Source organism: Pteropus vampyrus, unplaced genomic scaffold (genome assembly GCF_000151845.1).
Source record: "Pteropus vampyrus isolate Shadow unplaced genomic scaffold, Pvam_2.0 Scaffold137, whole genome shotgun sequence".
Classification (NCBI taxonomy): domain Eukaryota; kingdom Metazoa; phylum Chordata; class Mammalia; order Chiroptera; family Pteropodidae; genus Pteropus; species Pteropus vampyrus.
Window position 1 is genome coordinate 1,689,544 of NW_011888918.1, and position 26,544 is coordinate 1,716,087.

The 26,544-nt window shown below is 34.7% G+C and overlaps 1 protein-coding gene and 1 pseudogene across 4 annotated transcripts in view; both read right to left on the bottom strand.

Annotated features, from left to right (window-relative positions):
• Nucleotides 1-26,544, bottom strand: part of LOC105297244 (cat eye syndrome critical region protein 2) — a 56,023-nt gene that overhangs the window by 24,001 nt on the left and 5,478 nt on the right. For 2 of the 4 annotated variants that reach the window (XM_023535186.1, XM_011367791.2), the window contains exons 2-7: nucleotides 16,935-17,118; nucleotides 15,662-15,801; nucleotides 14,847-14,951; nucleotides 12,898-12,947; nucleotides 11,755-11,924; nucleotides 6,502-6,585 (exon numbers count right to left, since the gene is read on the bottom strand). In XM_023535186.1, the coding sequence (XP_023390954.1) occupies nucleotides 6,502-6,585; nucleotides 11,755-11,924; nucleotides 12,898-12,947; nucleotides 14,847-14,951; nucleotides 15,662-15,717 (465 nt within the window). In that variant the 5' untranslated portion in view covers nucleotides 15,718-15,801; nucleotides 16,935-17,118. Of the gene's footprint in view, nucleotides 1-6,501; nucleotides 6,586-11,754; nucleotides 11,925-12,897; nucleotides 12,948-14,846; nucleotides 14,952-15,661; nucleotides 15,802-16,934; nucleotides 17,119-26,544 lie in introns of those variants that run through there. The other 2 variants (XM_023535184.1, XM_023535185.1) reach the window with 2 other exon arrangements.
• On the bottom strand, nucleotides 12,289-12,407 carry LOC111744565 (annotated as a pseudogene).

Consider the following 26,544-nt stretch of genomic DNA (forward strand, 5'->3'; position numbering starts at 1 on the left):
TTAGACACAATGAAAGAGAAGAGATAAAGTAGATGTGTATATATAACAACCAAAAGTTATTTACATATACGTAATGATGGTGTGTGTGTATTCTGCCCCTCTATGACAAAGGATAGCAGGTGAAAACATGAAATATTCTTCCTTCATTCAAACAGTAGAAGGGGATATTAAATAGAATCAGCATTTAGTGAAGACTAAAGAAATGAAAGCCAATGACTCGTGAACAGAAATATTAAGTCATCAAACAGTCATCTGGAAAACAAACATGGAGAAACATATTACTCAAGAAGTCAATGTAAGGAGAGGAAAAAGAAAAAGTAATTACATAAATCTTTAAAATATAAAAATATATAAATATTTTCATAACAAATATAATTGTTCTTAGTATGTAAAGATGTCTTACAAATCAATTAAAAGTAGCCCCTCACACAAAACAAATGATACGAATACAAAGTTCACAGTAGATAAAACACATCAGTAATCAAAAGCAAGAGCAAAAAAAGCCTTAAACTTTACAGATTATTGATGATAAAAAGTGATACATTTGTGAAGACGTGGTAAAATAAATGCTATTAATCTGCTGGGACACAAGTCTTCTGGTAGACAATTTGGATATATGTATCAGGAACCCTGAACAGAGTAATTACACTTCTGTGACTTTATCTTAAAAGTGAGATAGGCGAAATTTTTTCTACAAGTAGATTAAAGTTAACATTATTAAAAATAGCAAAAAGCTGGAAATATCCTAAATGTTTAATAATAGGTGAAATTACATAATCATCAATATGTGGTCAATAAAAATTTTATTTGAGTACTATTTAACAAAATATGAAAATTCTCAATATTAAATGAAAAGCACAGGTCACGAGTTAATATTCAATGATCCCAGTTTTATAATAAATGCACAGAGAAAGGTCCCAAAACAAATACATAAAAATGAAAATAGTGTTGAGTCCTGAATTGTGAGATTACTATGTATTCTATAGTTTTCTAAAAGTAGTCTCCCAAGTTTTCTATAAAAACATGTAAATTCTTTTGGACTCAGAACAACTCCTTCTCAAACAAACCGGGACAATCAACTGGTATTACACGTTCTAATAAGATCTAATTTTTATTAACTTTTTACTTCCTCCACTATGTGATCCCTTTTAAAAGTCTAAAGTTAAATTATGTTGAAGTACCAAAAGGTTAGAATTTGCAGATTTTTAACATGATTTATTAAAAATGGACCATAAACAGTTTAAGTATATTGGTAACAATGAAACAGGACTTTTAAAACTTAGGAAAATTACAGATGTAAATGATTACTGCTAAATGAGAGGCTCTACATCATTTAAACAAATATGCAAAAGATTCCTCACAGTTTTTTTTTTTACTTTAGTGAAATTCACATAACAATTTTAATGTGTACAATTCAGTGCTATTTAGTACATTCGCAATGTCATATAACCACCACCTGTGTTTAGTTGCAAACATTTTTAGCATACCAAGAGAAAATCCTGTACCCATTAGGTGGCCACTTTCCATTCTGCCTTCCGCCAGCATGGCAGCTGCCAATCTGCTCTGTCTCTATGGATCTACTCTCTCTGGATATTTCACATACAGAAATCACACAATATGTCTACTTAATTAGTTTGTTTAAATACACTAATATGTATGCTAAGTACATAAGATGTACTAATTGAGTTACTTGAATTTACAGCATCTTAAAAAAACAACATCCTGAATCTCACAATTCAGGAGAAAAACTGAATCACAAAATGGGTAGGAGAACTGAATAGACATTTTTCCAAAGACATACAGATGGCCAACAGGTATAACAAAAGGTACTCAACATCACTAATCATTAGAGAAATGCAAATCAAAGTCAAAATGAAGTATTATTACCTCACACCTGATAGAATGGTTATTATCAAAAAGACACGATATATGTGCTGGCGAGAATGTGGTTGGAATATAAACTGGTGCAGCCACTACAGAAAACAGTATGGAGGTTCCTCAAAAAATTAAAAATACAACTACCATATAATCCAGCAATTCCACTTCTGGGTATTTACCTGAAGTAAATGAAAACACTCATCAAAAAGATATCAGTATCCCATTATTCGGTGCAGCATTATTTACCATAGCCAAGACATAAAAGCAACCTAAGTGCCCTACAACAGATAAATGAATAAAGAAAATGTGGTATACATATAAATATTGCTTAGCCATAAAAAAGGAAATTCTGCCATTTGCAACACATGGACCCTAAAGGTATTATGCTAAGTGAAATAAGTCAGAGAAAGACAAATACTGTATAACCTCACTTATATGAGGAAGCTTAAAAACAAAACAAACAAAAAAAACAAAACAAACCCAAACTTATAAATAAGTCATGGGGATGTAATGCACAGCATGGTGACTATAGTGAGTAACACCATATAGTGACTATAGTGAGTAACACCATATATTTCAAAGTTTTTAAGAGAGGAGATATTAGAAGTTCCCATCACAAGGAAAAAAAACTTGTAATAGTGATGATGTTAGACTTATTCTGGTGAGCATACATACACATATACGTACACATACACATTTACACATACACACACATATATACACATACATATATGTACAAAAATATACATATACAAACATACTATATATACAAATATCAAGTCATTATGTTATATACCTGAAACAATTAATTATATTCCCCCCCCCAAAAAATAATAATAAGATTTGAAGAATTAGGAAAACTCAAAACAAGAACAAAAAAACAATTTTAAGGTCCCAGAATGCCCAGTAAGAAAAAAGGTCAAGAACCTAAACTGGCATTGGTTTGACAGCTTTTGCCCACTGTGACCCTTTCTTCTGGTGTTTTGATCCCTACCCTCTATTTTTTATTCCACCTATTTACTGGTCACTTTCTCCAGTCTCTCCCCTGTCATTTGAAAACCCCTCTTCTTAGTTGGGAACCTCTTTTTCTCACATCTCTCAAGCCCTTTCCTCTTTCATCATGTATAATAATTCAGCAGCTGCCACCTGATGAATTCCCGACAATATTGTTTTAAATAAAATGTATTAATCTATGGCCATGCCACCCTGAACACGCCTGATCTCATCCGATCTCAGAAGCTAAGGAGGGATGGGCGACCACCTAGGAAAACTGGGTGCTATAGGCATTAAAAACAAACAAACAAACAAACAAACAAGTATTGTACACATCTGAAAAAAACCATCTATGTTGTGCATCAAGAGTGTTTTAGAATTCCTGTGCTAATTTAATTTTCAGCAGTACACCACCCCAAGGTAAAGTAGGTGCTAATGAAAATATCACTAAAGGACAGGACTGGACTCAACCACCTGAAGACATTTTTGGTAGCGCTTTAAACTTTAGAAGTCTAACATAGTTTAAACTTTAATATAAAGAACAATATTGCTCTTTAATATAAAGAGCAATCAATGAACAACCCCCACCCAAAAACTGAACGTTAAAAATATCTGTTCTGTATTGTAATTTCTCTTTAAAAGGGGTCAGTTGCAAATGGGGTAGGGGCTGTTGTTTAAATGCTTTATAGATAAAAAAGAGGCCTGCTAGAATCAAGGAGAGAGTTTAATGAGAAGCTAATTAGAAACACTGCTTTATAATCCTCTGAAAGATTATAAATAGAATCTCTGGGTGAAGTAGTACCCAGGACTCCCCTTCCCAAAGGCAGCTTACCGGACTCCCTGGAACCCTTGCCATCTTCAGCAGAACACTTGCCACGAGGCCACCACAAAGAGCTTCCTAGCAATGACAATGTCTAGAGTTTCCTAACAAAAATAACCACTGCAGCCCTAATCTGAGAGTTCAGAGACAGTTTCCCTTCACTAATATTTATCCCAGGAGTCACAATTAAAATACTTTTTGAGGCAATAAGACTGAGCTCCCACCAACATAGGTCATAAACCCTGCCTGTAAGACTTTAAAGGCCTGAATGTCTTCTGCTGTTTAAAAAAAACACAAAACTCACGGCACAATTAAGGTTTTTTTCCAGTACATTTGGTACCATAACAGATATTCAGAATCTCTACAATACCATGGTTATCTGTACTAAAACTAAAAGGCAGAATTAAAAAAAAACAACCCACTGCCAAGAAAACTTAAAAGAAATTTTACTGTTAGAATCTAAGGTTTTGCTTGCAGCAATGAAGAGTCTTTACATCTGTAGTAAGACTACCATGCAATCTGAAATGTAAATGAAGGCATCTGGAACTCAGCCCAGGACACTCAAGAGAAAATAAGAAAGAGAGCTTTTAAGAAGGTGTTAACTGTCAAGGTAATAAAGATAGTGGAGAAGACCCAGCAAGGCAAGATGAACTAGAAAGCCACTTGAGAACAATGGCTAGATACCAATTACCACAGGCCATTCCAAAACTAATGACTGCTAGGGGAAAGAGGAAACTGGGGAGATCAGAAGTCAGTCATTATAGAATTGGCGTTTCAAAGGTAATCAAATGTTAGGTAATTAACTCTTGGCCAGAACACATCCATGAGCTGAAAAAGAGATAAAGGATAAATCCAAATATACTGAAGTAAATAAAAGATTATAAATCAGTTTTTTCCTTTCCATGGCTCAAGGTAGAATATACTTAATGACAAGATCTCTATAATGTACTATCATGTGTTACTTCAATTTAAGAGTCATGAAAATATTGCTGCAAGGCAGTGAGAAGACGTCATACCGTAACAGGCTAGTCAAAGACAGGGTCTGAAGTAAAATGCACTGTCTCCTAAGGTACAACTTTCTATAACCAATAAATTGTTTAAATATTCAATGAAACATGTTAAAAGGAGATAAATGGTTAAAAAGTGGACAGAATATGAGAACTGACTATCACTTAGGCTTGAGAGTTAGATTAGCAGACAATGGTGAAAACCTCTAGTAAAAGAAACGAGTGAGCAGATGGGAGTCTTAGAGATAGATGCCAGCCACAAGCACAGGGGACCTTCACAGAATGAGAAGATGGAGAAATTGGCTTTCTGGACACTTTTACTGCCTCTTCCTGGTTTCCTCCTTCCTTCCACTTTCCTATTTAACTTCCATCATCAAATACATCTTTATCAGTGCTCTAGGTTCCTTAGGCCACTCTCAACTTGACAATGTTTAAATCTTAGTAAACAGAAACAACAATTTTGTCCCTTCCTACAAGTGTGACGCCATAGTTATTTAGCTACTCTAAACCATGTTACATAATGAAAATACCCGAACATGTTGGCTCCTGAATGCTGCTTGAAAACTCTTTCATTAATACATAGTTGTTGCCCCAAACATTCTCTCTTCATCAAACATTCTGTCTCAACTTGCACCTGATACTCATCTGTCTTCAGAAGACAGAGGGAACATTCGACATGAACTCCTAACATTTTCCTGCACCTCGAAAGTTTAACTTAGCATAAGCAAGAGCAACTCTACTCCATGGCAGAGGCCTGCCTCAGAGGCACTTCATCTTCCCAGAGAGTCAGCAACATCAATGGACAATCTTTCATGTCCATGTTTTATCTTCAATTTAAAAATCAAACAGGAACCTGCACCATGCTTTCCTCAACTCTGCTTCCTCTTTACTTTTCATTTCTTTCATTATTATACTTCTCAAAACCACAAATAACATGGTAACTCACAAGAACTCATCTTTAATTCACTACTCCACCTCTTGCAAGTTGACCGTCAGACATATTTCTAATGAACCCTCCCCCAAACGTTTTTCATCTTCTCTCCCATTCTAGACCTCCATTTCCAATAGCTGGGATTCTACTGCTATTTCTTGATAGAACTATTGCTCACTGATTTCTTACCTTTCAGTTCTTCCTTACAAAATTATTTATCATGGTGTGAACAGAGAAATATCCTTCTAAAACAAAGCTCTAATAACATAATGTACCTTCCTACAGCCTACTTATAAAAGATATAATAAGAATATTAATCATAGGACTCCAAAATCTGATTCTTTCAGTATTTTCTTCCACTGTATATTATATGTCAGCTACATCCAAATATACACTGTTCTCTGACCACATTACATACCATTCTGGCTCTGTACTTTTTAAAAATATGACTCCCCCAACCCTACTGTCTACCATCAAAATATTAGCCACACTACAAGTTTCAGGTGAAAGACAGTTCTCTCTGCCCCAATTCTCCCTTTGCCCAGAACTAATTCTTTCCATCTTTCATTCGTAAACTTCTATTACACACACACACACACACACACACACACACACACAAAATAGTATTTATTATTCTCATCTGCATTAAATATAGATATAATATGTTAAGACCCAAGAGTTCGAACTCATGCCCTATTTTTATAATTCCTTCTCTTTCTAGAAATGCATCTTATGTGTAAGAATGTTCCATAAGGTTTGAAATTTTTAAAAATGACATAAAAGTTAATAAAGATAGAAAGGAGTAAATAAAATAAGATGGAACAATCCTTTTGAACGCTTAAAATTCCTTCCCTCTATTCTCATACACTCACCTCTTGCTTGATGGATTTGATGGACAGGTGGTCAGACATCCACCTAGGTTGCAACTCTGCCTTTGTGTGCTGTGGACGCGTTCCCTATGGTTAGAAGTGAGGAAAATAAAGGAAAAGATAGATTAGGATGTTCTCAGCTACTGCTACTGCTGCCAATAGAAGAATGGCCTTTAAGGCACACAAGTAATGGCTTTACTAAGATGAGGATCAAAGGTATCCTTAGGATATTCAGTAAAAACAATCATTGAGTTCCACAAGGTACCAAGCCAATTTCTTCTTTAAAAAAAAAAAAAAAAACAAAAAAAACAACAACCAAAAAACTTCCAGACACCAAGTGTCTACTTTGTTACTGGCAAGAAACTTCTCTAAGTGTTTGATTAAACATCTGAAAAAATGTAAATTTCAAATTTATTAAAGGAAAGCCCCGTTTTATCACCTTTAGGTGACAGGAATGGCTCTGAAAGAGGCCATTATGAGCAGCTGGAGGCAGATCTCCTATTAAAGGCAATTCAGTGGCAGTAGTGAGAAGAGTAGCCTGGAACTAAAGCAGTAAAGACAGTATGCGGAAGACTCAGGACTAGGAATCAGAGAGCTTCCCAGAGAAGAGTAGAGCTCTAAGAAAATTTAAGAGGCTTGAAAGTGATTGTTATAGGAAATTTCAAAGAAGGAGTTTGGAGAACTCTGAAGGTAGGTAAATATTTTGAAGGCCAACATAAGGTTTAGAACTTTTATGGAATGAGCTGCATAGTGTCACTGTTAGACTAGTAAGAGGTGGTAAACCAACGCCTTGCAGCTAAGATGAGTAACTTCTGTGGCTTCAGTATCAATATCAGTATCATCCAGGTTTGCTTTTGGCACCACTTAATAGAAAATCCTGAGACCTGGAGGCATCAACAAGGTAAAGGAACAAAGGGTGGAATAAACTCAATGACAATACAATTTAAACACACTGTAGTGGTGGTCGATTTAATGAGATGGAAGCTTTAGAAAGCATTTCTGAGAAGGACTAGGCCTCAGTGCAATGCAATCCCAACTGTCAAAGGGTGTCACGCCCCTCTTTTCCACAGAAACTACTCAGCAGTTTCCTCAAGTATGCCTATGAACAACTCCTTTATATGCTTCAAGACTCCAGGAGGAAGAGCTCTTGAACTTTAAATATAGGTAAAAACTTACTATGGAACTCTCAAAGGAATTGTGGCAGTTTATCTGCTAATAACTATAGAGGCCAATAACAGTTTGACTCCAAATCTGCCAAATTAGATAAAAGTTACTAATGAGGAAAGTGGTATTCTTGATACAGAAGGTGAACTTATTTCCCTACATCCTTTGCTATCATCTTTTGCATGCATTATCTGTACCTTTAGTCAAACTGTTTGTTAAAGACCTAACGTTTATGAGCCATCAAAAATCACTGTTTGCACCAGCAAAAATACTTTTAGTAGTCTGCATTTAAAACTTACCATAAAAGTTTAACTTTTATATGATCAAAGCGGGCCTTATCTTCTGATTTATTATTTCAAAGTTTACAAGGCTACCATTCTCCCAGTTTTCTCCCATCTGCCTTATCTCTCTTCTGACTTGCAATTATTTTAAGAAATGTGGATTTTGTTTTCTACCAAAATTGCCCATCAGTTATCCACCATCATAAACAATGGAAAGAACCAAGTGCCTACTAATTGCTAAGTACTATTGTAGCTACACTGATATGGGTCCTTTTGTTTAATTTCCACAAAAGCTTATATGAAGTTATAGCATTTCAATTTACTAATAAGAAATTTGAAATTCAGAGATATCAAGTAACTTATCCAAAAGGAAAGCTTGATGGTGGCAGCAGCATAATTCAAATAAGTTCAAAGAAAGGCTTATGACTACCACTCTAACACCTAATCTTTTGTCACTGTCCCAGATGTTCTGTGCCTCCTTTACATACTATATTTTAATACTGAATGGTGTCTATCTGTAAGCAACACATTCTGTTTACCGATGTATGTTTCAATTTCACATCTGAAGCACAGGCATTTTAAATTATTAGAATAAATCTCTTTAGGCCAATACAATTAGGATGCGTAGTGGTAGTTTAACACAGTTAATCAAAGCAAAGAATTTAAAAAACATATATACTTTAAGCACTTATTTTAATTTAATGTATAAATATATTGCCATTCACCAATCATTTGATGTGGGGCCCCACTAAAAGGGGTTTCCTATGATTCTTTCATATAAAACACCCTCTTAAGACTTCCACCTGCTCTTCTAGTTTTTTTTTTTTTTTAAGTGAAAGTGAGATGTTAAGGACATCTGCAATCCAAATACATAAAACCTTAAGCTAATTTTACATTCACCTTTTTAGAAGCAATTCATCTTGAATGATTTTAATAAAACCTTTTAATAAACATTTTATGCTTATATTTTATTGGTCTCATAATATTTAATTGCATAAATTCAGTAAAAAGTAAAATGAATACAAACTAGTTTGTAAAAATATTACAGCTAACTACTGATGAACATATAACTCAACAGTTGAATGCTAAAATTGAGCAAAGATTATGAAGAGATGATATATCTGTATTGCCCTGAGCAAATCATTTATGACAGTTTGGTTATTAAATGGAGGTCCCTTGAGAACGCTTCTAATGTGATTTATGTGATAATACATGGTAGGGCAAGGCATACCATTGTTCCTGCCTTACAATATTTACATTAACCTGTTATTTTGATAGCAAATTTTTACTACGCTGGAATTTGGCTGAGGTTATAATAAATTTCAATTTATCTTGGTGAATGCTGGCTTGTACATTTACTCTTCCATTCAGAAACAAAGAAGTCTTAACAGATTTACACGCGACTTTAAAAATATGTATCCCTATCCACGAATCATTTTGTAGCTTTTTCTTATTGACTATGTACAGTTCTAATTAGGGTCATACCAAAATTTGTTTTATTGCTGCAATAAATGGGTTTATTTTCAGTGGGTTTTAAACTTTAGGATGCACAAGAATCACCTGAACAGCTTCTACAACTAAAGAATACACATCACCTCCAACGGTTCTGACGGGGATCGGGAATGGTACATGGGCGGGAATCTAAACTTTTAATAAGCATGCCAGGTGATTCTGATGCAGGAAGCCTTAGTTATCACTAAATTCTAATTAATAGACTTTATAAGCAGATTTATATTCCTCCAGGCAAAACATGAAAAAAAAAAATCTTCCTCTTCTTTTTTATGTTATATTATACTATACAAAACCTACAAGACAAAAATATGAGCATTACAGAATTTAGGCTTAACTCTGATAGGTTACAAGGTATTTTTGGTGAACGGATAGCTTGTATTTGTTAGTATTAAGGACTTAACATTTATATTACTGAACAAAGATAGTGTATTTAAGATATTTACAGCTGAACGAACAAGGTACCCAAACCATTTCTTTCTTCACTGTTGAAATGTTTGGAAATTACCTTTTCTTGAAGGTTTAGAAAATTGCACCTACGACTAAATCCAAATGATTCCGGAGCTTTTGATGGGATCCTTTTGTGAAAAATATCTTTCTTAATTACTTGGTCTGCTAAGGTTTTCTACTGAACAGTTTAGATGCTCTTATTTTTGCGATTGACAACTCAGTTTACTGAAGTTTGCATATTTAGAACTGATATTTCTTTGGAAATACCAAATTTGTTATTTTTTATTTTGGTTCCTAATTTTATGGTTCTTAAAAATTATATTTATTTTAATTTTTTCTTTTCTTAATTTAATTTTTTAATTTAATTAATTTAATTAAAAATTATTTTAATTTTTTCATCTCTTAGCAATTTTTGTTTCAAAACCATCAATTTTATGCTTGTATATTTTCTTAGTTCCTCTGACCCACAAAATCTTAGGTTGAATATTATAGTATAAATGAAGAAATTATAAAAGCCAATTAGATATGTCTTATGATTTAATGTACCACCATTAGTCATATCAATAGTCACATACAAGGTCATGTAAGGTTATAAAACCATCACTGCATTATAGCTATTTTAAGAAAATTACATTATGTATTAAAAATTCCTGGATAAACTGTCAGTGAGTTCCAGATGACAAAAACTAAATGTAATTATAGTATGAGGAATTAAGTATATCGATGGGGAAATGCAGACTCTTTTGCTCATCCATGAAAATGTTATTCCTGAGAAACTCTAAGTTCCTGCTATTAGCAAAAGGTGACTTACTAGAATTTTCCCTAGAGCATCAACCTGCTTAAAGGTTAGAAACATCATTAAATTCACAACAAATTAAGTAATTTATTTGTAATTCTGTACTTCCCTGGAGATACTACAGAAATAATTTATAAATATTTTCTCTTCAGATTTCATTGGCAGATAGACAAATTTTTCTGTCTTCTTCACATGTATTGGATTTATGGAAATGAAATAAGCAAACTAAATTATTATTGAGCATCCACCACAGAAAAGGCATTACATTAGGTGCTGTGGAAGTTAAAACAATGAGTAAGACATGGTCATTTATCTGAAAAGCTTAAACAACTCACAATGGAAAGAAGTAAGGAATGAAGAAACATGTTAGAGAAGACAATCCTGAGACTGAGAGAAATAAGGGACAGCTCATGGAGATAATGACTTCTAGGTAAGGCTTTTGAAAAAGTAGTGTTTTAATGGGTAGAGAAGTAGAGGAATAAAGATGTTTGAAGAAGTCATGAATTAGAAAGTATATACTTGTAAACAGGATGTGGAACTACAAGTTGTCTTGAAGTTGGAGTAAAGGGCAAACTGAGCTCAGGTGGGAAAAGAGCTGGCACTGGAGCTAAAAAGACAAATACTATTCAGAGCTAGTTGCTTAATGGGTAAGAGACAGACAGTAAGATGATGATAAAAATATCTGTGTGTAGAGGGGAGAGAAGAGGAGAGAGGCAGGCACAGGGTGACATGAGACACAACTTGGGGGCTCAGGGAACGTTTTGTGAGTATTATGGGAGAAGGAAAGCTAGTAGCAGACTGTGAAGAGCCACTGGAAGTACTGGGGTGTGGGGAGCCCTGAGAACTTCTTAGGTAAGAAGAACTCAATTATGTGGCCTGTAGTGAAGCAGAATGAGTGGGGTGAGGTCCCATTTTAATACTCCAGATGAGAGAGGAGGAAGACTGTACCACTTTCAGGAGACAATAAATGTATTCAACAACTAATGAATAATCCTTAAATAATACAGCTTTACACCTAATACAGAGGGTAGTAATCACCCCTTTGCATTTGCATACCTTCTGGGCAATCATGTTGCAGATCTCAGGCAGGAAGTCCTCGCTGAGGAGCTTATAGAGCTGCCGTTCTCGAAGGGAGGTCCTCTCCCGAAAACTCTCAGTGACCTGTCTCCATTCTTCCTCTGTTTGGCACAGGAGCCACCAAGTACCTTGACCTGGCCCCTGGGACCCTGGAAAAGAAAGGAATGGTTTCATCAAACAATTTAAGACCTTTTCCCCAATTTTTTTCATTTTTACCCTGGGTCATGACCAAAACCAGGGATCAGAAAAAAAAAGACCTATTACTTTTAAGGTTGACAATACATACTTCTGATTATCCTGTTACTATCAACTGTTTACAAGTAATAGTGAACACTGACTAAAGGTTATACAAATAAAACTATTATGACTTTCATAAGACAGACATGAACATCCTAAAAATGGTTAAATGTATTTTATTTTTATTTATTTATTTTTTAGGCGAGGCAACCCTTGGTTGACCTCACAGACTGCAAGGACCTTGTCAGCTTACAATCCTTATTTTTTTATTTTTTACGCCTACAGCACCTGGTCTTCCTAAGTAGTCTCCCATCCAAGTACTAACGAGGCCCGACCCTGCTTAGCTTCCGAGATCAGACGGGATCGGGCTTGTTTAGGGTGGCACGGCCGTAGACAGGTTAAATGTATTTACTTTTCTATGCAGACAGTTTTCATCTGAGCTTTCGAAGTCTTCCTCATTTCACTGACACTGAGATACTATGAACCGACATCTGCCACCCCTCAAATTATGTAACTGAGATTACATAATTGAAATCTAGATAGGAAATCAGTATACTCCCTTATGTAGTAAAGCATTTTACACTGACAAGATAGCTCTCTGAGAAGTTGCTATCATCCAAATGTTTGGGTATCTATTATAATATGGCCAGGTAACAAATCTCTAGTGAAAAGACCTACTCCTGATCTCAAGTTATCAGGTCAGAAGAAGAGTAGGCACAGGATAAAGTGCAAGGAAGAGAGAACTGACGAAGGGCAAGGAGGCTAGTTAGACTGCCACTGCAATAATCTTAACTGCTGTATAACTGGAAAATGACAGTCACTACCATGATGTAAATCAATTGCATTTACATAATCCTTTCCAAAAACTCCAGCAGAGGTCATTACCATTTCTTGTCTGTAGCTCAGATGCCAAGGAAATTTCTTCCTGTTTTTCACTGAAACACAGGAAAAGGAGGTAACAATTAAAGACATGTCCAAAATTGTCTCATGTTTCCCCCATAAGGGAGACCCAACTAACTTAATAATACAAGGAGTGTGTGTATGGAGAAGGCAATGTTAGACAGGATGACTCTATTGAAAAAAAGGAACACTAGGTTGCAGGTGTGTTGGTATAGAGGGAAAACTGATACATGGAACCCACTGTTATGGTAACATCACCAATCATAGGAAAATACTAACTTGTAAAACATGTTTTTTAAATCAGAGGAGTTAAGTGTTAACAGTTAAATGCCAAGGAAAAAAAGACAGTAGAGATTCCAAAGTCTTCATCCCTGATTCAGAGCTATGCTGAAGATAGGTGTACTTAATATAACCTCACAGAAGGTACAGGTTAAGAACACAAGTTAAGAACAAGACTTGCTACTTACCTTATGACCTCAGGAACGTTAATTAACAGTCCCATAAAATGGAGCTATTAATGATGCTTACCTCACAGGTATGTTGGGGAATAAATTATAAAACACAGACATGCTCAGCACAATAGTGTTAAGGATCATTGTCATTTGTATTCCTGAATCATTCTTGACATTCTCTGTAATCAATTACTTAAAGCAGTATTGTTCCAAAGAACTTTCTGTGAGAATAAAAAATGTTCTATGTTGTTGCTGTCCAATATGGTAGCCACAAGCCACATGCGGCTAATGAGCACTTGAAATGTGGCTGGTGTGACTGAGGAACTGGATTTTAAATTTTATCTAATTTAAAAATATTTAAATATTGTATTGAATACAGAGCTCTAAAGAATAAAATCACCAGTAGAGGGTAGCACAAGTCCACGTATGCTTGTTAAAATGATTCTATATTCTCAACACTACAGTACTTTAATTTCACTTACAGGGAAATGGAGATAGGTATAAAATAGCTTTTTGAATATATAAGGAGGTATAGATTGCTAACAAAATCTAGAAACACATGTTGTGTGTACAGACATTATTTTAAGGTATTTCTCTCAAACACTGGTTAAAAGAAAGCTACAATGTGTAGTCAATTTTCTGGAAAGTGGAACGTTGATTCTTAAGCATAAAAAATATCAATTCTGATTGTAGAGAGAAGCAGCAGTTTGGCCTCTGTTATTAGAATTTTTAAGAATGACCTATCTTCCATAGGTGTAAAATGACAGATCTGATCCTTAAGTAAAAGTATATTTATATAGTATAGGTCAGATTCTGAAAACTCTTCTATTAAGATTCACATGATGGAATTTCCTAAAAGGTAATGACATATAGAATAAAATCTCTCAAATGCAACATAATCTTTTTCTTTACTAAAATTAAATATAAAGACTTTTAAAATGTTTAAGATCTTGCCTTTACTTTAGGAAATTGTATTCTAAACAAAATAAAGTATGTTTGCTACTGAAATTTCCCTAACAGCAAAGAATTAACTCTTAAACTCATCTATGATATATAATTCGTTTAAAATGATGATAATTAGTCAACAATCACAGAATTAACTTGCTCCGCGCTATGAAAAAATGTGTAGCATAACAAATTTTAAAAGTTAATACATACTGAGTGAGCACATGCATAGTTTTCAGTCTGTTACACTATCACATTCACTATCTTGGTTCAATTTAATCATCATTACTATTAGTATCTCCACTGTCCAATAAAAAAACAGGTATTTGCTAGAGGCTATGCAGCTAGGGCTTCCTGATTCCCTAGTGCACACCTGGTAATTTCATTAGCTTTCTAATCCAGGTCTCCATAATATAAGTCCCATGTCTTTTCCATGCCCATGAGTGAAAATTAAGGATGAAGGAGCAAGTGAAATTAAAGTCCCCTCTTTCAGCAAAGGGGGTCTATGACTGTCACAGACTAACAACATTTTCTTACTTTACTATAATCTCCTCCTGTAGTTTCTTCCGTTTTGGGGGTCTTCCTCTTCTTTTTCCTGTTTTCCCAGGAACATTTGAGATATTTTTTTGTCCTTCACTTTCCCTAAGAAATAGTATATTAAATAGAAATGTTCTGTTATAAGATTGACATATATAAGCAGTTTATCTGGCCATGGGGATACTGAAAAGGATTAAATGCAGCAGTCACAGGGAAAGAGCAGGGTGACTTACTGTCTTTCATAATTAGAGTATAGAACCAAGAAAAACCAACATTTGACAATATTGAAATATGAGTAAGACCTAACACTTTCCTGAGAGTACTGCTCCCAGCAATAAAATCTACATAAAACAAGATAGTGGGCTGCTATGAAAAGGAGGACTCTTCCTCATTTAGGGAGAGTTTATTAAGGCTTATGTTTCAGACATTCTTTAAGTTCCTTCTTGTCTTATGCTGATGGAGATTATCAACTCTAATGAAAAAAAGTTCTCAAAAATTGAGTATGAAAGACGAAAACTGTGGCAGTGAAACGACCACACTGCTAAGAAGAATCTGCTGTGTGGAACAGTCCAGGCTAAAAGGAGCGGTGCTCCTTGGGAACCTCACAGCAAAACAGAATCTCTCGCTGTTTTGCTAGCGGAGGCGACAGTTCAATTCTTTTTTATTTTTGTATGAAATAACTCCTTGGCATTCTTTACAGTTATAGCTAATTCCTTCATACAGAAAAAGTAATTTGTGCTGTAGAATTGATGAATTTCATTTTAATTACATTTTTTGTACAGTAACTATTATAGCCCTGACCTTAAAGAATGTACCTGCTCAAAGAGAGTTCTCTGTTGGATTTTCCTTGTACCGGATCCTCCTTGTACATTCGAGTTCCATAGAAATACCAATACAGTGCCCCAGAATTGTCTTCACCTAATGGCTCCACGCGGAGGCTGTCAGCATCCAGACCCTAGGGTCCAAGAACAGGGAAAAAGAGGTTTGGGGAAATGGGGAACAAAACAGGAGAAGACTAAAATGAGGGTTCGAAATTTATACTTAGATATACCTCATATTTAAAGATGCCTAAGCATCACATGTAATTTTTAATCAGGGCATATGAAACACAGAATAAGCAGCCGTGCCTTCTTTAATGAACAGGATATGGACATATTTCAAATGCTTCCCATCCCCATCACAGTCCTCAATTCACCAAGAAAAGAGAAACCAAAGGGAATTTTGATGAACATATTATATATTTGGTTTGAATTTATTATTATTTTATGTGTGTATCCATGAAAGGAAAGACAATTACAACACGGTGGAATGTGTTGTTATGAAAGCTTTGTCCCAGGTGATCCTCTATTGTAGCTTCATCATAACCTACAGCAACCTCTTATTCCAGCTGAGATCCAGCAATATAGCTCCCAGTTTACCCCAGGGTCCGACCTGGTTTGGCCTTCCTACTGCTATTAAAGTCCTTGAGTTCTCAGCAAAGACTGTGCTAAATTGTGCAATGATTTTTATACTGTGTCCATGAGTAGGGCTGAACTGAGAAGTCATCACACATTTAATAATTTCTGACTGAACCTCCCTATGAGTGAAAAGCAATAGCTCAAACCCTCCGAGATAGACTTCTAAAATAGATAATAACACCTTCCTTCTCCGGCACATTTTTTGTAATGTGTATGTTTGGGTATAGTAAAAATGAACTTCACTGGCATATATGGGTTAAAGTCCTTGGAGTTTTCAATAAATATTTAAATTATGCTGAATCAAATTTGGGAAACAAATTCAGTGGCTAATTTAGTTGCAATCTGGTCGATGACAGGGAAACTATATAGGTGACTCTGATTGTTCTCTTGTTATCAGCTGGGACTCAGCACATATTAAGGAAGACTAAACCAAAATAACATAGTTGTATAAATGAATGGCTTGGATTACTTTGGCTACAGAGGTTTTGTTTTATATACATTGTTACTGTTGATCAAGAGTCCCAACACTAGTAACACAAGCCAAACTCTGGTTTCTCTTAATAGCTTCAGATTTTACAACCTGGATTGCTGGTCTTTTTTGCTCTAAGAGAACAGCTTGCCAGTTAAGCACCTTGAGAAGATCAAAGACATCATCCGCATCTAGCCGATAATCACAGAGGCGGTGCAGGATTTCTACACGGGTACGGAGAGGCAGGTCTTGGAAACTGGATTCTCTTAGAGGGTTGGGTTTCCCTTCTTCCAGCTCCCAGCGGTAGTTTATGATGTCCTCTAGGTAGCTGTGGAATGTCTGAGGCCTAACCAAATGGCCCCAAACACAAAAATACATTAATGTAAAGCATACAGGATGGGTGGGATAGGAGGAGAGAAAACTGATGGTTTGACAGCTGACAAATCTTAAAGAGAAAGCAGAAAATGAAAAAACAGTAATAGGAAGGATCTGAAAGCCCCTTAGTGAAGCTTCATTGTTATTATACTATCTACTTGGACCTTATATTTTCAAATCCCTAAGAAGATAAATACGTTAGTTTTTCACAGAATAGATTGTTTTACTTTAAATCACAAACACCACATTCTGGTGAAATAAATAAAAGTTTTACTAATCAATGGAATACATTATGAAATTGAGGCAATAAGTCTTACCTTTGCTCATACAGTTAAAAAGAGACTACACAGTTCAGGTGGACAGTCACTTCAAAATTAAACCCACAACTTAGATGGCAAACAAAAAAGAAATTCAATATCTGCCTAGCCCAATTAATTTACGTTTCAAGTTAAAATGCAAAGGAAAAAAATTCCTGCAGAACAAGTGTCCATTCCAATGAGCAACTATACTTTTATATTGTTTTGCATAAATTTTAGGGCAGATTACGAAATACTATATTCTAAATTTTGAAGATAGATTTTCTTAGGAAACACTTAAGACAATCTGATGGCAACTTAATTTTTTTTTGGTTAGTTTGACAATTCTACAACTGCATTTTGATTAGTACCTAAATGTGCTTTGTATATAATAATAAAGTGTTTAATTGTTTAATAGTTGTTCTATATCTCAATTATTAAAGAACCTGGACATAATTTCACCTAATGCTTGATTTAAAATTTTTTTTCTCACTAAGCAAACAGGTCTTACAGGAGATATATGCCGATATGTCAATATAAGTCAAGATTTTTAAAAAAGGCATGCTACTATGTTGATTTATAATCTATAGCAGTTATATTGATAGAAAAAGTCAGAGGAAATATTCATGGAAAAAGATCAAAAGGGCCTTAGGCAAACAAGAAGTTAAACACTGTGCTTTTTCAAAGAGAGTAGAAATTCTATTTCCTTACTATTGATACCTCAATTGGGGAAAACGTGGATGTATTTGCTTATCAAAATGCAGCATAATACCTCTAAATATCAAGGCTCTCACAATCTGATTTGATTGCAGCATTCACATTCAAAGCATGAGCACTGGCACATGAATACCTGCTTGGACCTTAGTGGGTTTGGACTGGCTTCCTCTCTCCATTGCCTGTGAAGCTGGTGCTGCCCCTTCAGGAGGGAGGAGTTGGGCAAAGAGCAGATCAAACTGGTGGTAAAAAGCAGATAGTGTGGCAATGGTGAATTTGAAAATAAAAAGGGGTGTTTTTTTCAAACTTGTCTTTTACTAGTGAGGAGCATGAATATGACAATCTCTTTGGTAATAAATTCCTTTACCTACCACATACTTTCTAGAATTTCTAATGTACACCAAGTGCCCCAAATAACAAGGCGTGTTTTTCCTGCAGTAAAATAAAATATTGAATTTATGACACTGAGGTCATCATTTAACCAGAAAATGATCCACTTTTGCTGGAGGATGCGCCAGGAGACAGGCTGGGTCAGACTAGGGAGAACTTTCTTATTCTAATGAGAGGCGAAGGAAGCACAAGCATACCAACCCAGCAAACACTGTATGTGTACAGTGTTGTTTTTTTGTGCCTACAATATGCCTGAAAGCCCCTACTTGTCTCAGAATTGCACGTTTGAGATTCCTTTCCAATTGCCCCTATTATCCTATTCAGTTTCAATTACGTCACTTTTGCTAACAGTTTTCTTAAGGCATCTCCATACCACCTTACCAAGGGGATACTTGAGGGCTTAAATTTCAAGATAATTCATTTTCTTTGTATATTAACTTCTTACATAAATCTGTATCCCTTTCTTTAAAGAATAGCTAAAATTCGAGGGGGAAAAAAACTTTTGAAGGCAACATGGCCAAGGGTATTTGAAACAGAAAGCCTTCAGGAAGGCAAAAATCAAGCTAATGCTTTCTATTTAGTGGTTCTTCATCTTCTATAAGACATAAAGCTCTTCAAGAATCTAATAAGATGATATACTCTTAGGAAAGTAAGCACGCACACACAATTTTGTGTGAACTTTCATGATTTTACTACTTAAAGGAAGAAGAATATAGTGATACTATACTGCTAAATACTGATAAAATGTTTTAAATTTCACAGGCTGCAGTTCTAGAGTTTAAATTGCCTGGAATATTCACTGATCCACTTACCTCAGTGCAATTTTCTCTTAATGATTTAAAACACCTCTTATCTTTCTGAAATTACTCAGAAGTACAATGAAACATTTAAATAGAACATGGTAACAGAACCAACTGGAAGTTCTGAGCACAACCAGGTCTCTTTTGTCTGAAAAAGGTTCCAAATGCTCTTAAATACCCCCTTTTCCTTAGAGTAGTTCATGGTGGGGGGGTGGGGGGAGATAGAAAATGAATGAGAATGAATCACCTTTCCACACTCTCAGAATTAGCCATTTCTTAGAACCCCCCAGAAAATTTCTCACTGTGCCTCAGACAGAACATGCTCTGGGAGACCAATGCTGACAGAATGGCATGACCCAAGTAGAGTATGTTAACACAAGACTCAGCTGGCTGAAGCTGGCAGAACTCTTGACTATTCAGGGCAACAAACTTTAATATCTGCAAACTGTTTTAGAAGATCATAGATAAAAAAAGAAGGCTCTTGAGTTCTGAGACATGGAAGGGTATGTACTCATAATCTATTTGCAGGGGAGCAATTAAGGCATGGTATCATGGGCAGCACAATGGAGACCAAATGGAAAAAACAACACCCTCCTATTTGTTATAGCTATTTGTGAAGCAAATGATACATGTATGCATAGTTAAGCCATATTTAACATGAGTACTGAAATGAGATAAAGATTTTTGTTCCAAGTGAAGCAGTAAGTAAAAGGATCTATAAGGACATTCAATAAAGTGTTTGTTCTTAACGATCACAAGAAGACCCAAAATAATTTAAATAATATCTCTTCTCTAGGGTTGTAGAGTGGCTGCCATGTCAATATCCTAAAGTCAATATGATAGCCAGGAAAAGTTAAAAATTACACCTTCAAAGTTATCAACTAAGATACAAAAAAAAGACTAATTAGGAAACATGAATGTAATATAGGTTTTACTTGTGCTTATGAATGTTTATGTAAGGTAACAAAGAAAAGTATTTTAAGTCAAGTGGAAATCAACATGTACTAATCTTTAAAAAGACAAAGGACTCTTTTTAACATAAACCAGGTGGGACCCTAAATACTATCTGTATGACTTGGAAGCCTGAAGTGTCAAGTGTTAAGGTTTGAGCAGGTACAGTAAGAATTGTCTGAATAGCTTCTGGATTTACGGATGCATACTGCTAATCCTCTAAAACACACACAGAAAGCCAACAGAGGAAATAAAGTGAAATACTTAACAAAAACAACCCAAAAGAAAGTGATGAAGGACCAAGAGATGAACAAAAATCAGAAAGGAGCAAATGGAAAGGTGCTCAACATGTCAATTGGGAAATGCAAACCATTACCACAATGAAATATCACTTTACACACACCAAGGATAGCTAAAAACATTAAAAAAATACAATAAATGCTGACCAGGAAGTGGAGAAACTAGAACCCGTATAAACTGATGGTGGAAATGTAAAATGGTGTAGCCACTATGGAAAAGTTTAGCCAAGTTGCTCAAAAAGTTAAACACAGAATTACTGTGTGATGCAATCATTCCATTTCTATGTACAGACCCAAGAGAAATGAATACATCCACACAAGAGTATACACAAATATTCATACACAGCAGCATAATTCATAAAAGTTGAAACAATGCAACTTTCCATTTATAAGAGGTACCCAGAATAGTCAAAACTACAGAAATAGTAAGCACATTATTAGTTGCCCAGGATTGGGGACTGGAGGTATGAGTCCCAGGCCTCGTTGGTCCCAGGTCTGGCTGTGATCCAGGCTCACGGCTAGGAATAAGAAGACCCCAGACTTAGAATGTTACATTAGTGTAGTAGGGCGCCTCTGCCTAAAATATGTAAACATACTTTAGCTTACTGTATCACACATGTGTGGCTGAACACCACCATTGTGCTCTGATATGTGTGGAACCCATATGGTCCCCTGGGGAGCAGAAGGGGAACAGAAGCAGAAGCATGCTCCCCGCAATAGAATTGCACTTCCCGCAATAAAGTTAGTGCTTGCCGTTTCATTCTAATGTCGGCCCCTTGTGCAATCTTCCAACTAGGTGTCTCACCATCAAAAACTTCCCTTCTCGATCAGCTTGGCACTGACAAGAGGAAATAAAGAGTGACTGCTAATGAGTTTGAGGTGTCTTTGGGGTGATAAAAATGTTGTAGAATTAGATAGTGGTGATGGCTTCACGATTTTGTGAACATACTAAAAAACAATGGATTGTACACTTAAAAACAACCTCAGAAGAACGAGTGGAAAACCAATCCTATTAATAACTGCATTACATGTAAAGGAAATAAACATCCCAACTGAAAGGCAGAAACTGTCAAGCTGAGTGAAAGAAAAAGCAAGAACCCGACTATAAGATATCATCTTATATATAAATATATGACATGATTTAAATACAAAACTTAAGGTACAATTTAAATATAAAAATACAAACAGTAAAAGGATAGAAAATGACAGACCAGGCAGAATGAGCATAAGAAAACTGAATGGCTTTATTTAATACCAAAGCAGGCCTGAAGACAAAGAGCTAATTCATCAGAAATGCATAACAATGTATGTATCTAATATTAGGACACCAAACTCATGAAACAAAAACTGACAAAACTAAAAGGAGAAGCAGACAAACCCACAAGCATAGCCCGAGATTTTTAACATCTTTGTCATTAATTAATATACCAACTAGACAAAAGAGTCAATGAGGATACAGTTCTCAAAAATACTACCAACCCGACATAATTGATATTTACAGAATACTATAAACAAATACTGCAGAACACATACATTTTAAGTGCATATGACACATTCCCTAAGATAAATCATATGCTGGGACATAAAATGCATCTCAATAAGCTTCAAAACATTGAAATTTCATAAAGTATCTTATTTGAACGATGGAATTAAATTAGGAATCACTAACACTATAAGATATCCAGAAATTAAATAACCTACTTTTAATAACCCATGGATCATAGAAGAAATAAAATAAATTAGAACATGTTTTGAATGATACAGAAACCACAGTATATCAAAATTTGTGGGATGCAGCCAAGCTCTGCTTAGAAGGAAATGTATAGCTTTATATGCCTATATTGAAAAGAAAAAAGGCTCAAACAGTACTATAACTTATAAAGAAAGAAGAGTAAACTAAAACCAAAGTAAATAATAAAGATGAGAAATCAATAAAATAGAAGAAATCAGTAAAACAGAACAGGCAAACAGTAGGTAAGGTAAAAAGTTGGTTCTTTAGTAAACATTTGAAAAAGTTGATAAACCTGTATAGAAAGAATGAAGGAGATGAAACAAATTACAATACCAGGAATGAAAGATATGACTGTAGATCACACAGATATTAAAAGGATGAAAATATTATGAATAGCATTATGGAAATAAATTCAAAAACTTAAGTAATAGACAAATTCCTTGAAAAATGCCAAAAATGACTTACCAAAAATGACTTAAATAGAACACACAAACAACCTTAATCTGTTAAAGAAAGCGAATCAATAATAATCAAAAATTTGCACAAAGAAAATTACAAACCCAAAGGCTTTCAGTGGTGAATTTTTCCAAATATTAAAGAAAAGGTCTGAAAGAAATTACACAAATTCTTTCAGTCAACAGGAGGGAACACTTTTCAACCTCTGTACCAAAACATGACAAAGATTTATAAGGAAATAAAATTAGAAAACAATATTCCTCATAAACATATATGCAAAAATCCTCAATAAAATATCAGCAAAACCAATTCAGCAATATACAAAAGGGACGTTTCATCACACTTAATGATGAAAGACTGAGTACTTTCCTTCTAAGATCAGGAAAAATATATTGAGTCTTAGGCAACACAGTTAAGATAGGAGTAGTCGTATAAAGAATACGGAATTGAATGAAGAAGCAAAGCTGTTTTTAATTACAGACTGCATAAAAAAATCCTCAAGAATCTGTAACAAAACCAGTAAATTCAGGAAGACTATAGAAACATGGTCAATATGCAAAAATCAATTCTATTTTATATATACTAACAATGAATAGCTAAAAAATAAAAATTTTTAAATAATTCCATTTACGATATCATCAAAAAATATAATACCCAGGAATAAATAGAAAGATATCCAATACCTTTACAATGAAAACTATAAAATATTGCTAAAATTAAAGATGATAAACAAATGAAGAAATACATATCATGTTCAAGGGCTGAAAAATTCAATATTGCTCATGTCCATTCTCTCTTAGCAGGCTTTTTATTTTTTAGAGAAATTCTGGAGGAAAAAAAGCTGACTGAGAAATTTATATGAAAATGCAAAGAACTTACGAGTAGTCAGAACAAGGAAAAAAAAAAACAGCAGTGGCGAACTTATACCATTCAATTTCAAGACAATTTGGTACTTGCATAAATACGACACATAGAGATCAATGGAAGAAGGCAGAAGAGTCCAGAAATAAACTGAACAAAAATGCTATTTGTAAGGAAGAAAATGAATACCGATCTTCTACTTCACACCATATGCAAATACTAACATCATAATGCCAACTGCAAAAACCTAAATCTATAAAACTAAAATAAAACCTCGATGAAAATCGGCAGTGAGGTAGGTCCTGATGTCTCAAATAGAAAATAAAAGTCTGAAACATACTAGAAAAAAGTGATTAATTGGTACTTCGACGAAATTAAAACTTACCATTCTTTAAAATACACCATCAAACAGAAAGACAAGCTACACATCAGGAGAAAATATTAATAACTCATTATATATTTAGTCATCATGGAAACGCAATTTAATTGCAAATTAAAACCATAATGAGTTACACATAATAGAATGAGTACAATTTAAAACTGGGTAAAATTAAGAACAACAAATATTGGCAAAGATAGAGGACAACTAGACTGTTCATATGTTGCTAGTATAAGTATAAATGTTGCAACTGCTTAGAAAAGAGTTTGGTAGTTTCTTAAAGTTAAACATACTCTTACCATATGACCCAGTAATTCCCAAGAGATATGAAAACATATGTCTACAAAAACATTTGTATGCAAATGTTCATAGCTGCTTTATTTGTTAACAGCCCCCAAATGGAAGATAAATTGTGATATTTTTTTAAATATTGAAATACAATTTAGGTCCTCCTCCTCCCAAAAGAACAAACTACTGACACAAATAGCAGTATCAAGGAATATCATACAAATATTATGCTGACTTAAAGAAGGTGGCTACAAGAGTACATACTTTATACTTCCAATCATAGGAAATTCTAGAATAAGGTAAAACATCTATAGTAATAAAAGTCAGGTCAGAGATTGCCTGGGGTGCAGTTTGGGGGTGGTGGTAAACTTATTTCAAGGGTGCTTTCTGAGGTGATGGAAATGTCCTATTATCTCAGGTAGGTGGTGACTACACGGTGTATTCATTTGTAAAAAAAAAATCAGCCTGTACACTTAAATTTGGTATTTTATTGTATCTAAATTATATCTAAATAAAGATAAGTTTAAATGAACACATTTAACAGAAACATTATAATTTCCAAAAAGGTATATTTCTACAAAAAGCTGATGGGACTCCAAAAAAAATGTTTGTTTTTAAGTGACTTTAGTTTAGAGACTCTATTATAAGAGTGTTAGATATATAATTAACCCTTTCTCAGCACAGATGCTTTCCTCAAAGCAACAAGGAGAGTTGTGATAGCAAGATGGACTCTTATGTAATGTAACATAATCAAAGAAGTGACACATACCATCACCGCTATCATCTATTGGTTGTGAACAGGTCCTGCCCACATTTCCAGGGAAGGGGGTCACACAAAGGTACAGAGGACCCAACAGGATCATGGTGCCTCCTCAGAGTGCAACTGCTACACCCATTAAGACATCACTTTCTTGGTAACAAAATGAACATATTCTTGAAAAAGTTTTGAACTAAGATTGTATTCTAATTGTCTCTCAGTCACAACAAGTTCCTCAACAAAATAAGTGAAACCAAGCCAAATCTAGTATTTGCCATTGAATCCAACTGCACTACTCAGAAAATTTTAGACATATGTGAGATTGAGCATCACGACTGAGTACAGTGGAACATGGATGGAAACGGGAATCAGATGACCTGGGTACTTACACCAGTTTTGCTACTTAACTTAGTTTTCTCACAGGTAAATAAACAAATTGCATTAGGTATCTAAAGTTCCTTTCACTTCTAAAACACTTATTCTGTAGTGCAGACTCATTTGAGATTTGAAAAACCTTTTAAAGCAGAGGTCCACAGATACAATTTAGGTGGTCCATGAACTTGGCTGAGAAAATATTTTCACCTAACCTGTAATTGAAATTTCATACTCCATTCAATTATGATGTAGCCTCAAAATACAGTAATTTTAGTAGTATGTGTATTTTTCATCAAGCAGCAGATATTTTCATATCACATTACAGATATTGTAAATAGCTTCAAATAACATTTACAATCATCAATACATGATTAAGACAGTAATCTTGAGAAATTAGGGTCTCTGCTAGTGCATGTCATTTAATGAGTTAATAAAGAGGCACACTATATCAAAATTTTATTTCTTTAATATTTTACTAACTATATTTCAGTATAATTGGGTTCTGTCGTAATGTAGTTTATGATTGCAAACTATATTTTTAGGTGGGGTCCACAGACTGCATTATACTGTCAAAGATGTACACAGCACACACACAAAAATTCTCATTTTAGAAGAAAACCTTTTTAACATCTCTTTTAATTTATTTACAGCATGAGGCTGTGGTTAAGGAATGGAAATCTAGGGGTTAGACTGCTAGGGGCCAAGTTTGTCCTGTATCAATTACCAGCTGTGTGACCTTGAGCAAGTTATTTAACCCTTTTGTACCTCAAATGCCTTATCTTTTATAACACTTTATATGTTAGAGAGTTGTTATATGGATTAACTGAGTTCCTGAATACATTTAGAGCAGTGCCTACGACAGTAAAGACACGGTTAGTATTTTTTCCACAAGCAAACACAGTATTATGTTGTCCTATAAGGGCACACAAATCTGTCTGGAGAATACAATTAAAAAGAAATGTGGGTTTCACATGCCAGTTTAAAAGTTAGACTGAGTTAGTAGAACTAGAATAATAACTTACTTAATTTTTTAAAAACAGGGGCTAACAAACTATGGCCCATAGGCCAAATCCAGCCTGAATGTGTACCTTTTTTTACA